The sequence below is a fragment of the Oryx dammah genome, unplaced genomic scaffold, assembly GCF_014754425.2.
Source record: "Oryx dammah isolate SB20612 unplaced genomic scaffold, SCBI_Odam_1.1 HiC_scaffold_17, whole genome shotgun sequence".
Lineage (NCBI taxonomy): Eukaryota > Metazoa > Chordata > Mammalia > Artiodactyla > Bovidae > Oryx > Oryx dammah.
Genome location: NW_024070201.1, coordinates 55513420 through 55527611, shown reverse-complemented (window position 1 = coordinate 55527611; position 14192 = coordinate 55513420). Strand labels below are relative to the sequence as shown.

Genomic DNA, 14192 nt, shown 5'->3' with positions numbered 1-14192 from the left:
CTACTTCCCAGCCAGAGGGCAGATCCTGACTCACTGAAGTTAAACATGGAAATTCCATTTTCTTTTGTCAAAAATTAGTTTAAGAGAGTTTATGCAACAGAATTGTGATTGAGAAGACATGAGAGAAAGCTTGGAGGATGGGTTCTAGGAATGGTTTCTTTGCTTCCAAGAACAGATGCAGGAAATGTCAGAATTTTTCTTCCCTTCCACATAGTCATGTCTGAATATGATGCCTGGAACTCTTGTAGCCATTTTAGCAGCTTGAAGCAGACACACACACATGAAGTAAAGCAGAAGCAAGAGAGCTACAGAGGAGTGGGACAGAGGAAATGTGACGTGGGGAGCCTGCCTCATTCTGGGACTGAAAGTTTTGTGAGATAAAACATGTCTTTATTGATAGGCTAGGAGTTTCTGTTGATTGAAGTCAAAACTATTATTGTATATCATTCTTCATCAAACGGCTCAAAAGTCAATTCCTCAGGGAAGGCTGAACACCACTCCCCTCATATTCTGTTCTCTTACTTCATGCTTTTGTAGCTTCTTAGACCTTTCATATAGAACATTTATCACAATTTGTAGTCATTTACTTCTGTGATTACTTGATCAATGCCTGGTATTACCATTAGACAATTAGCTCTATGAAGACCCTTGTGTCTGTCTTGTTCACCACTGTATTACCAGTGCCCTGAATAGTGTCTTGCAGGTAGTAGGTACTCATGAATATTACTAGAATAAATAGATGAATATACAAACATCTATACTGTTCATGGGGTTCTCAAGGCAAGAATACTGAAGTGGTTTGCCATTCCCTTCTCCAGTGGACATGTTTTGTCTTTTTGCCTTTTTGAGAGTGAAAAAACTGGCTTATAGTTCAACATTCAAAAAACTTAAGTTCATGGCATCCAGTCCCATCATTTCATGGCAAATAGATGGGGAAACAATAGAAACAGTGACAAATTTAAATTTCTTGGGCTCAAAAATCACTGTGGACAAAGACGAGAGTTCAGTTCAGTAGCTTAGTCATGTCCAACTCTGAGACCCCATGAATCGCAGCATGCCAGGCCTCCCTGTCCATCACCAACTTTCCGAGTTTACCCAAACTCATGTCCATCGAGTTAGTGATGCCATCCAACCATCTCATCCTCTGTCGTCCCCTTCTCCTCCTGTCCCCAGTCCCTCCCAGCATCAGGGTCTCTTCCAATGAGTCAACTCTTCTCATGAGGTGGCCAAAGTATTGGAGTTTCAGCTTCAGCATCAGTCCTTCCAATGAACACCCAGGACTGATCTCCTTTAGGATGGACTGGTTGGATCTCCTTGCAGTACAAGGGATTCTCAAGAGTCTTCTCCAACACCACAGTTCAAAAGCATCCATTCTTCAGCGCTCAGCCTTCTTCACAGTCCAACTCTCACATCCATACATGACCACTGGAAAAACCATAGACTTGACTAGACAGACCTTTGTTGGCAAAGTAATGTCTCTGCTTTTGAATATGCTGTCTAGGTTGGTCATAACTTTCCTTCCAAGGAGCAAGCATCTTTTAATTTCATGGCTACAATCACCATCTGCAGTGATTTTTGAGCCCAAGAAAATTAAAGTCTGTCACTCTTTCCACTGTTTCCCCATCTATTTGCCATGAAGTGATGGGACCAGATGCCATGATCTTCGTTTTCTGAATGTTGAGATTTAAGCCAACTTTTTCACTCTTCTCTTTCACTTTCGTCAAGAGGCTACATGGGGCAACAGGCAAATTTGGCCTTGGAGTACAGAATGAAGCAGGGCAAAGGCTAATAGAGTTTTGCCAAGAGAACGCATTGGTCATAGCAAACACTCTCTTCCAACAACACAAGAGTTGACATCACCAGATGGTCAACACTGAAATCAGATTTATTATATTCTTTGCAGTCAAAGATGGAGAAGCTCTATACAGTCAGCAAAAGCAAGACTGGGAGCTGACTGTGGCTCAGATCATGAACTCTTTATTGCCAAATTTAGATTTAAATTGAAGAAAGTAGGGAAAACTGTTAGACCATTCAGGTATGACCTAAATCACATACCTTATGATTATACAGTGGAAGTGAGAAATAGATTTAAAGGCCTAGATCTGATAGAGTGCCTAATGAACTAAAGACAGAGGTTTGTGACATTGTACAGGAGATAGGGATCAAGACCATCCCCATGGAAAAGAAATGCAAAAAAGCAAAATGGCTGTCTGAGGAGGCCTTACAAATAGCTGTGAAAAGAAGAGAAGCAAAAAGCAAAGGAGAAAAGGCAAAATATAAGCATCTGAATGCAGAGTTCCAGAGAATAGCAAGGAGATAAGAAAGCCTTTCTTAGCAATCGACACAAAGAAGTAGAGGCAAACAACAGAATGGGAAAGACTAGAGATCTCTTCAAGAAAATTAGAGATACCAAGGGAACATTTCATGCAAAGATGAGCTCAATAAAGGACAAAAATGGTATGGACCTAACAGAAGCGGAGGATATTAAGAAGAGGTGGCAAAAATACACAGAAGAACTGTACAAAAAAGATCTTCATGACCCGGATAAGCACGACTGTATGATCACTCACCTAGAGCCAGACATCCTGGAATGTGAAGTCAAGTGGGCCTTAGAAAGCATCACTACGAACAAAGCTAGTGGAGGTGATGGCATTCCAGTTGAGCTATTTCAAATCCTGAAAGATGATGCTGTGAAAGTGCTGCACTCAATATGCGTATAGTCGGAGCTGTAGTTTTTTCAGTAGTCATGTACGGATGTGAGAGTTGAACCATAAAGAAGGCTTAGTGCCAAAGAATTGATGCTTTTGAACTGTGGTGTTGAAGAAGACTCTTGAGAATCTCTTGGACTGCAAGGCAATCAAACCAGGCCATTCTAAAGGAAATAAACCCTGAATATCCATTGTAAGGACTGATGCTGAAGCTCCAGTACTTTGGCCATCCGATGGGAAGAGCCGACTCATTGGAAAGATTGAAGGCAGGAGGAGAAGGGGATGACAGAAGATGAGATGGTTGGATGGCATCACCAACTCAATGGACATGAGTTTGAGCAAACTCTGGGAGACAGTGAAGGACAGGGAAGCCTGGTGTTCTGCAGTCCATGGAGCTGCAAAGAGTTGGACACGACTTAGTGGCTGAGGAACAGGAAAACAAACATTTATGTAAAGCTCAATGGGAGCCAGGGGAAAGAGTTTTTCAGTCTGACTGGGAGAGTCAGGGAAGGAGTCACAAGAGAGATAAAACTTATACTAAATTTTGAAGAAAGAAGATAAATTTTGCAAGCATAGAAGTTGGTAGGGAAGAGTGGTCCAGACAGTGAGGAAATACATGCTGAGACACAGAGGTATGTTATAAGCCATTACATCCAAATGAATCAAACTTTCGTTGCAAGAACTTTGGGTTCAAATCTATTCTCAAAATCATATTTAACAACACAAAAGGGTATTTTTATTCACAAAGTCTCTCCTCTTCCTTAATTTAAAGTCCTGGACAGAGAAATTACCCTCAGTGTCCATCAGCTTTTCCATGGATTTCCTGTTTTTGCATAAATTCCCACTAATGAAACTCATTTATTCACCTTTTAATGGTCCATTAGGGGGAGAAATAAAGACCAACGAAGATATCTTGTGACATGTCATTCTGGTGACCTGTGGAGTTATTCCGATTAACCAGCCAAGACACTAATACTCTACAAGTCAAATCAGAGAAATAGAACAGACCGTAAGAGTCCGCACTGCCAAATGGGGGTAAATTCTAATCCAAGTTACATCAGATCTATTATGAGTTTGGAGGAAAGTCAAATCTTTAGACTATTATATCCAGGAAATCTAGTCATCTTCCATCGGCACCAGATGCTATAGCCCATAATATGTCATGTCCTATATAACACTTCAGAAATTGTTGCAATAGCATCCAATCCTCTGTCCCTTCTTTCCAGGGCAGAAATAATTTTTCATCAGAGAAGGAAACAGCCAGTCTGCAGGATGCTGGTTTGGAATGCCATCTTCTAGTGATAAAATACAATATGTACATGGTCTAGCTGATTTTGAATATAAGCCACTACTGATTCTTTATGTTCAAGGTGTAACTAATTCCACAAACTAGGCCAATATCATTTGTTTATCATCATACCATGAAGCTTGTAATTTTGGTCACAATCACTAAAGGTCTCCAGGAAAGCAAGTAGTAATTTCATCCACTTTCAGATACTTTCCAAATGCAGACCTCCAATCCAGGTCTCTGTCCTGAGCTGTATGTATATATAGAGCCAATGGCCAAGTAGATCAGCTCAAGGTAAATCCAAGTTCAGTCTGTTCAAAACTGTGTTCATTGTCTTGCTCACAAACTTGCTTCTGCTTTTGTGGCTTCTCTCCTTAAGCATGGAATCACAGTTAACTCATTTTTCTTAACTAGAAACCCGGCAGGGAGAATGAACATCTCCTTCATTCTTTACTTGCAGAGAAGCATCAGGTTCTCTAGATTTAGCCTCCTAAGTATCTCTCCATTTCCTCTCCCAGCATTCTAATTCAGTCCTTCTTAATCTCTCATCCAGCTTCCTACAGTAAGCAGATTTATAACCTCATAAGAAGATTTATAACTTCTAGCCTTGCTCATTTACAATTTCCTCTACAGTGTAGCCAGATAGATCTTTAAAAATGAATATCTGACCAAGGAACTCTATTGTTAAAAAAAAAAAAACACAAAACTTTAAGTGGCTCCTCATTGCTTTCAAGATAAAATGTCAACTCTTTGTTGCAACATTCATTTTGATGTTTCATGACCTGGTCCTTATCTCTGTCTCTGGCATCACATATGTTGTCTCATCCTTGTCTATTCTCTCCCTCTATAACCTCTGTTATTATAACTAACAATAGTTACCATTTATTGAGTACTTACCCTCACTTAGGAACCATGCTGAATGCTTTACATTTATATTTTCTAAACTTCTCTGATGATGTCTATCACCTGGGATCTTTGCTAAAGATACAGTTCTTGGTTCTTAGCCCAGATCCATCGGATCGTAGCCTTCACAGAATGAGACTGGGAAGTAGTATTACAGCACACACACAAACATGACTCTAATCATCTGAGAATTTTGAGAAAATTCTGCTCTCCGTGAACTTTTACTTAATCCGCATGTAAATTTAACGAGATAACTATTCTTAGTCTCATTTATATATAGAAATCTGAGGCTTAAGGGAAGAAGTTGTTTGTTCAAAGACACCTAGTTAACTGATTATTATTATTACTCTTTGAACTTAGGCATCCAAACCCAGGATTTACACCATTCCTATGCTCTGCTCTTTTTTTCCTTGTAAATCAGCACATGCACTGTGATCACTTGCAATTCTCTGTGCCTCTTCTACCTTTTGAGCTGGAAAGTAATTTTCCTGTCTTTGCCAGGAAAACTACTGTTAACCCTCATTAAACTCAGACTGAAGCTTTCATTAACCTCTCCAATCTTGGATGCCTTCCTATACACCATTCTGTTAATATAACACATCATCATCTACACCCTTATCTGTTCCCCTCCCAGACCATAAGTAGGTACATCGCAAGTCCTTCTATGTCTTTAGTCTAGCAGTGTGTCCGACATATACCTGGTATGTGATTAAGTATCTGTCAAATGAATAAAAGCAAGACAAGTCACCTTAGTGTTGCCCGTGCCTGGCGTTTAGGTTTTGTAAGTGGATGGACCTAGGGTTACTCAAGAAATGTATTTGTTTTTAGGTATTGATTAAGCATTTGTTTTTAGGTATTAGCTGCCCCGTCAGTCTGAGCCATGCCCCTATTGAACTTACCTATTTTCATTCTAGGAGCTTCTTAGAAGAGATGGCATTGAGAACCCGGCCCACTCCATTTGGAGTTTGGAAAAATCAAACATATGTGGTGTACCATCGTAGCCCCATCAAGACCAGATGACTGGGAAAGGGCAATGAACACCCCAGAAAGGGCCAGCATTACAAGGGAAAGAGGAGACTGGGCTGGTGATGTGGACTTAATTCCAGAATTCAGAAAACAGAGGGGTGTGCTGACATGGGCCTCAGGCACTGTTCATCCAGATTCTCAGTGCCATTGGCACAGTGTGAGTGTGAAACTCATGGATGGAAGTAATATTTTCATTCAGTTATAAACCAACAGGTAGAGCTGTGCAGCAGTGGCAATGATTAAGACTTTCAGAGTAAGAGGCTTGATTAGGGCCCCAAGCGTATAGATTAGAAATCTATATACTACCAGGATTTTAGCAAATGGAAATGCCAAGACTCCGTTTTTCAGGAGCTATGGATAAGGACTGGGCACAGTAGGCATACTCAACAGGCACAACAGCTTTCATGGCTGGTGGTGACACCTGTGTCCCACCACTGGGGACAAGGCAGTGGCTATAGAAGAAGCCAAGACCAGCAGGTAAAGCTGTCCACAGGTGAGCAGATGTCATGCTCATTTATGAGTGTTGCATCTTGGTTCTACCTTTACTAGTTCTTAGCTGAAGGCAGATAGTGAAGGGAACAGATAATAGACAGGGGTATGCTATCCTGGCAGTCCTTAGGAGTATTTATTTGGGGCAAGAGAAACTTTGTAAGGGCAGGGGACTATATTTTCTTTTAATTTGACATATTCTTGGGTTTGATGTCATAATTTAGGTATTATAAGAAAAGCTTAGCTCACCAGGTTGGTGAGGGCTGGAAATTTGGGTCACAGAATTCGGTAATGAAAGTAAACAAAGAGATCTTTGAAAACATGATCCCAATATGCTATGCTTGGGAAACTAGCATTCCCAAGCATGCTAAAGACAGTTATATGCAGTCATGAAAAACAAGACCCTATAGGCAACAGAGCAGAAACATGTTTTGAGACAAGTTTTATTTGAAACACAAACTTTATTTGAAACAAAGCTTTACTCAAAAGAAGCCTTATTTGAAGAGAGAATTTGGTTTAGCACAAAATGATTTGAAGGCATTCTGGAGACTCTCACAGATGGGCAAAAGAAATTAGATCATACATGCATCTGAACAGAAGAGATGCTTTATTTGAAAAAGTGAGAACATGGCTACAACATCTAAAAAGTCAGCATTGTATATGATTAGAAAGAAAAGAGAACTCTTGTGAGAAAGATGACATGTTCAGTGTTAAAGAGATTAATACATAACTGATATGGCTCATGGTCTGTGAAGACAAATAACCTTGTCATATCTTATAAAATACACTCATTGGAATCTTACTGAAGTTAGCAACAGGAGAGTCAGTCTCTACTCTGGACACTCTGCCTTAAGATACGTAGCCTTGACATGACCACATCCCAATCAGCATAAGCGCCTTCTAGATGGCGGGTTATCTCAGTTCCGGCTTTGTAGCTTCGTCGGCCATGAAGTAAGCGCCAGTTATCAAAGGTAATCACATCACCTAGACAAAAGAATTTTTACAGTCTGAATATAATCTTATGTGTAAATGATTTGCTGAACTAGAAAATGTGAAATGCAAAAATAGCCCTGCCATGTGGTTCACATCAAGAAACAATATGTTTACTTCTTTACATAAAATTACATACTCACTTTTTCATACAAATCAGATCACTAGATGCTGATTGCTTTAAGCCTTTTGACATCTCAAGTACATAGACTGTCAGGCCCCTGTAGACACTTTTATAATTCTTACTTAAACTATTATCTCCATGCAAAACTTATGAATTATTCTTCCTGATTGTTACTTACCTCCTGGTCAGAAGTATTTTCTTTAAATTGAAATATAGTTGATTTACAATGTTATGTTAATTTCTGCTATACAGAAAAGTGATTCAGTTATATATATACATACATTTGTTTTTTTTTTTTCCATTATGGTTCATCACAGGATATAGAAAAATTCCCTGTGCTATAGAGTAGGACATTTTTGTTTATATATTCTATATATAATAGTTTGCGTCTGCTAACCCCCAAATCCCACCCCAGCTTCCCCCGACCTTGGCAACTACAAGTTGTTCTCTGTGTCAGACAGTCTCTCTCTGTTTCATACACAGGTTAATTTGTGCCATATTTTGGATTCTGCATGCAAGTGATATCATATGACATTTGTCTTTCTCTTTCTGACTTAAGCAATGCTTATTTCTAGTTTAACAGCCTTAGATAATTATAAGGATAGTGATATTCTTGGTTTGTCTTATGTTCTTAGTATTTATGTATGTTATTTCTAAGCCTCATAAAAATCTTGAAGGAAGAGTATTATCTCATCTTTTCATATATAGAAAACTGAAGCTCTGAGAAGCTGAAGCACTTGTCAGAAGGTTTCTGCCATTAAATGGTGAAGCTTGAATTCTAACTCCTGTTTTTTGGGTATTTTTCTCCCATTGCATTTCCATTTTACATGTTACTGCTCTTAAAAATCCACGTGGTGTTGACTGCATAACAGTGAATTTATGAAGATTCTAGTAGTACTTTACTAGATCCAAAGATCAATTTAAAAAAAAAAAGCACAGGAGAAAAGTATCTTCTACTTGGCCCAGTCAACAGGAGGGAGAAATTAGGCCTTTTATTTTAGATATCAACATCCTTGAGTTTCATGTCACTTTATTAAGTAGAGATGATCCAGAGAACCCACAATGCTTTCTGCTTCTTTATCCAAGTGGCTGCAATATTTCAGTACGACTTTGTTTCAGGTAGCAATATGCCTGCCAGATCAGATAAGTGCAGTGAGTAAATATGACTCATGAACTTTAGAGTGAGAGTCATGGGGATAATTTTATCTGTTTACCAAGTTAGAAGAATTAAGTATAAGCTTCAGTTTGTATTGATTGGCTATCAGAATAGAATATGTCATCAGTCTTCATATCAGATATGAGATTTTATTTAGCTTGTCTTTCAATATTTATTCTTTAGGTTAGAGGTTATTAAATTTTGATGTGTTTAAGGATTATCTAGGAGCTTATTTAAGAATGAGTATTTTAAAGTCAATTTAGAGCCAGGGTAAGAGCCAGAAGTCTGCTATTTAAGCAAGCTGGCCATACACCAAGACTCTGTTGTAAACTGTTCCACATGCCTTGTCTGAGAAAAACTGCTCTCAATGCTTGAGATTGAAGAAAACCCATTCTTTCAGTTGTTTGAGGAGGTGTGTTCACTGACCTGGATTCATCTTGAAAGTGAACTTGAAATCTTTACAGTTCATGAGGTCAACAAACTCCTTCAGAGCAGCATAGAAAGGCTGAACTCTCTCGACAGGTACATCAAATATCGTGTCTCTAGTTGCATTATTGAAGTTGATACGAACCACTTGATCTTTATCGTCTAATCTGTTTTTCAAAGAGAAGAAGTTAAAATATAGAAGCCATGAAGTATCTATTTACATTTGTAAGGGTCATTTCATCTTGGCTGATGTTTCTGAAATGTAGTATTAAAGAATCCAAACATATGTACAGAAAATATTAAGGTTATCTGTGATACAAAGTATTCATTGGTTTTTCATTTATTCATTTGGCAAGTGTTTTTGGAAATCTTACTACCAAAATGCCAGAATGGTTCAAATTACTTCAAAATAAATGTTTCTGAGAAATTTAAGTTAAAATTTTTGTTAGGAAAATTAATTCATTCTTTGAAAAAGAGCAGCTTTTACATATTAAAACATTTCTATGTTATAATTCATAGATCAGTCAACTTACATGTTTTAACTATTGGGGTTTTAAGTATGATTTTATTGGAGCATTATTGGGAAGAAAGACTTGCTTTTTTTTTTTAAAGCTTGAAATAATCTGTTTTAATTCAATCCCTAACTTGTAGATGGGGAAACCAAGGCACAGAGAAAGTAGAGTCTAGCTGGAAGTACATTCTTTGGATCTTTCCATCTATGTTAACTATCTTAGTGTATAGGCTTTGAGAAGACTGATACTGTATTTCACTTAATGTTGCATTCCCAGCACTTACATAGAACCTGGGCATAATAAGCAGTTAATAAATATTTGTTGCATATGTAACTTTGTATATTTTTTAGTACCTTTGGAGAGTACCAAGGTCTTCTGAGTACCTTGAGAGATTCTAATATTGTGATCTCTATAGTATTTCTTAGAATGTAAATCATGATCATGACAATATAACATAATACTGTTTTTAATGTAAGAAATAACATTTCTAAATTTAAGTTTGTTGGTTATAATTAGGAAGGTATGAGCATTGTTTAGACACAGAGACAAAGGAAGAAAAAACTTTTTTAGCTTATTAGGAAGATGGACTTTTAGCCAGTTCTAAAATAGCAACCAACTTTATCTTTTCTCTAGGTAGAAAGAGGACAGATAGAGAAAAACTGAAGGTGGTCAAGGATGGTGATGAAGTGCCAAGAATTACTCCTTGGTCAGCTTAGGAGGTGGTAATGTGAGCCAATAGCTGGGTCAAATGAAACACACTCTGGTACATGTTCCAGGGCTTGGTGACACTGATTTGGGGTCTAGATTACACTTGGCTGGCTCCTCACACAGAGAGAACCAGTGGTATACAAAGTATGGCTACCTGGTCCCCACACTTTGTATCTCAGATTAATAGTCAATCCTGTGAGCCAATGGCAAGTATAATAATAAAAGCTCTGTCTAGTCAAAGCTATGTAGTCTTTTTCCAGTAGTCATGTATGGATATGAGAGATGGACCATAAAGAAAGCTGAGAGCCAAAGAATTGATGCTTTTGAACTGTGGTGTTGGAGAAGACTCTTGAGAGTCCCTTGGACAGCAAGGAGATCAAACCAGTCAATCCTAATGGAAATCAATCCCGAATATTCATCGGGAGGACTGATGTTGAAGCTGAAGCTCCAGTACTTTGGTCACCTGATTCGAAGAACTGACTCATTTGAAAAGACCCTGGTGCTAGGAAAGATTGAAGGCAGGAGGAGAAGGGGACGACAGAGGATGAGATGGTTGGATGGCACCACTGATTCAATGGACATGAGTATGAGCAAGCTCCAGGAGTTGGTGATGGACAGGGAAGCCTGGTGTGCTGTAGTCCATCGGGTCACAAAGAATTGGACATGACTGAGCAACTGAACTGAACTGAATGATAAACTCTTAGAAATAGTCATTAACAGCAACTCTTTGCTAATTGAGTAGTGACTGAAAACTACCTGTTAAACCCATATAAGGAAAGAAAGTATACGAAAGAACCAGGTTTTCAAAAAAGGCTCTTATAACTTGAATTTATATATATTGATAAAAATACAAATATGACTGAATAGGCAGTGACGTGCTCTTCCCTGCTGCCCCAACTTTACCACTTAGATAAAGGGGGCTCTATAGCCTGCAGTTTGTAGCTTCATGAACAAAGAATGAAGGAAGAGGTCAGTCAGCAGAAGAGACTGTGGATCTTCAGGTTTGAGTGATACAAAGCGTAGAGCTTGAGACCTTTCGATTGATGTGTTCATACTGCTGGTTTCAGACTCCTTTCACAGTTTCTGAGGACATTTTGCCTTTTCACTTTATCTTTAAGATTCTAGCCTAATTCCTCCTGACACACACCCCTTCCTCTCTCCTTGCATTATTTTCTGTGCATATAACAATGACGGACTTCCCTGGTGGCTCAGATGGCAAAGAATCTGCCTGCAATATGGGAGACCCGGGTTCGATCCCTGGGTTGGGAAGATCCCCTGGAGGAGGGCATGGCAACCCACTCCAGTGTTCTTGCCTGGAGAATCCCCATGGACAGAGGAGCCTGGCGGGCTACAGTCCGGGAGGTCGCAAAGAATCGGCCATGACTGAGCAGCTAAGCGCACAACACTGACAGCCTTTGCGTCAGCCTGCGTGTCACTGACTAGGATGTTACATCTCTGAAACTTCCCTTGGGACTCTTCCATCCCAGCCACTCTGCTTATTTGTTTCTTTTCCCACTAATACAATGTACCGTGGGCTACTCAATAAAATCAGAATGGTGTATTTCATGGTACATTGTATTAAGCTTTCATTTCTAAGAGTTCATCTTTTGCTCACCTGCTCAGTTGTGTCCGACTCTTTGCGACCCCATGGATTATAGCCTGCCAGGCTCCTCTGTCCTTGGGATTCTTCCACCAAAAGTACTGGAGTGGGTCACCATTTCCTCCTCCAGGGGATCTTGGCGACACAGGGATCAAACTCACATCTCCTGTGTTGCCTGCATCGGCAGGTGGAGTCTTTACTAATAGCGCCACCTGAGTAAGCCCCTAAGAGTTCATACATGTGGGCAAAAATAATCAATTCCTCTCTCTCCCCCTGTGTAGTACACTCTCTGTTTCTTTTAACCTGGTGTTTACTTTCTATATGAGAAAATAAGTCACAATGTTTTTTAACATTCTAAGAAATGATCTGAGGGGGAAATAGAAAGTAAATTTAGTTGTGAGATGCAGAGAAGATGTTATTCTGAGGATGGAAGGATGTTAGAGGAGATATGTGCTTGGCATCATGAGGATCAACATAAAATGCAAAATTGGACCTTAGCAAGCAGGATATACTGTATGTAAAAAGAGGATGAAAAGAAAGTCTTGATGCAGGATTATATGCTGTTCAGTTCAGTTCAATCACTCATTCATGTCCAACTCTTTGCAACCCCATGGACTGCAGCACACCAGGCCTCCCTGTTCATCACCAACTCCCAGAGCTTACCCAAATTCATGTCCATTGCATCGGTGATGCCATCCAACCATCTCATCCTCTGTCGTCCCCTTCTCCTCCTGCCTTCAATCTTTCCCAGCATCAGGGCTTTTCCAATGAACCGGTTCTTTGCATCAAGTGGCAAAATATTGGAGTTTCAGCTTCAACATCAGTCCTTCCAGTGAATATTCAGGACTGATTTCCTTTAGGATAGACTGGTTGGATCTCCTTGCAGTCCAAGGGACTCTCAAGAGCCTTTGGCAACACCACAGTTCAAAAGCATCAATTCTTTGGTGCTCAGCTTTCTTTCTTTTTTTTTTTGGTTTACTACTTATTTAAATTTTATTTTATTTTATTTTTTTAAAATTTATTTGTTTATTTATTTTTTATTTTACTTTACAATTCTGTATTGGTTTATAGTCCAATTCTCACATCTGTAAGTGACTACTGGAAAAACCAGAGCCATGACTAGACGGATCTTTACTGGCAAAGTAATGTCTCTGCTTTTTAACATGCCGTCTAGATTGGTCATAGCTTTTCTTCCAAGAAGCAGGCGTCTTTTAATTTCATGGCTGCAGTCACCATCTACAGTGATTTTGGAGCCCCAGAAATAAAGTCTTTCACTGTTTCCATTGTTTCCCCACCTATTTGCCATAAAGTGATGAGACTGGATGCCATGATCTTAGTTTTCTGAATGTTGAGTTTTAAGCCAACATTTTCACTCTCCTCTTTCACTTTCATCAAGAGGCCCTTTAGTTCTTTGCTTTCTGCCATAAGGGTGGCGTCATCTGCGTATCTGCAGTTATTATTTCTCCCGGCAATCTTGATTCCAGCTTGTGCTTCCTTCAGCCCAGCGTTTCTCATGATGTACTCTGCATATAAGTTAAATAAGCAGGGTGACAATATACAGCCTTGACATACTCCTTTCCTGATTGGAACCAGTCTGCTGTTCAATGTCCAGTTCTAATTATTGCTTTTTGACCTGCATACAGGTTTCTCAAGAGGCAGGTCAGGTGGTCTGGTATGCCCATCTCTTTCAGAATTTTCCACAGTTGGTTGTGATCCACACAGTCAAAGGTTTTGGAATAGTCAATAAAGCAAAAGTAGATGTGTTTCTGGAACTCTTGTTTTTTTGATGATCCAGTGGATGTTGGCAATTTGATCTCTGGTTCCTCTGCCTTTTCTAAGTCTAGCTTGAACATCTGGAAGTTTATGGTTCACATACTGTTGAAGCATGGCTTGAAGAATTTTGAGCATTACTTTGCTAACATGTGAGATGAGTGCAATTGTGTGGTAGTTTGAACATTCTTTGGCATTACCTTTCTTTGGGACTGGGATGAAAACTGACCTTTTCCAGTCCTGTGGCCACTGCTGAGTTTTCCAAATTTGCTGGTATATTGAGTGCAGCACTTTCACAGCATCATCTTTTAGGATTTGATATAGCTCAACTGAAATTCCATCGTCTCCACTAGCTTTGTTCATAGTGATGCTTCCTAAGTCGCACTTGCCTTTTGTTCCAGGATGTCCAGCTCTAGGTGAGTGATCACACCTTTGTGGTTATCTGGATCATGAAGATCTTTTTTGTATAGTTCTGTGTGTTCTTGCTAACTC

At 39.4% G+C, this 14192-nt stretch overlaps 1 protein-coding gene across 4 annotated transcripts in view; it reads right to left on the bottom strand.

Annotated features, from left to right (window-relative positions):
* Window positions 1-6855: 6855 nt before the first annotated feature.
* BBOX1 (gamma-butyrobetaine hydroxylase 1) overlaps window positions 6856-14192 on the bottom strand; it is a 69657-nt gene continuing 62320 nt past the window's right edge. For 3 of the 4 annotated variants that reach the window (XM_040258902.1, XM_040258899.1, XM_040258900.1), the window contains 2 exons: window positions 9111-9277; window positions 6856-7398 (listed from right to left, as the gene is read on the bottom strand). In XM_040258902.1, the coding sequence (XP_040114836.1) occupies window positions 7238-7398; window positions 9111-9277 (328 nt within the window). In that variant the 3' untranslated portion in view covers window positions 6856-7237. Of the gene's footprint in view, window positions 7399-8430; window positions 8660-9110; window positions 9278-14192 lie in introns of those variants that run through there. The other variant, XM_040258903.1, reaches the window with a different exon arrangement.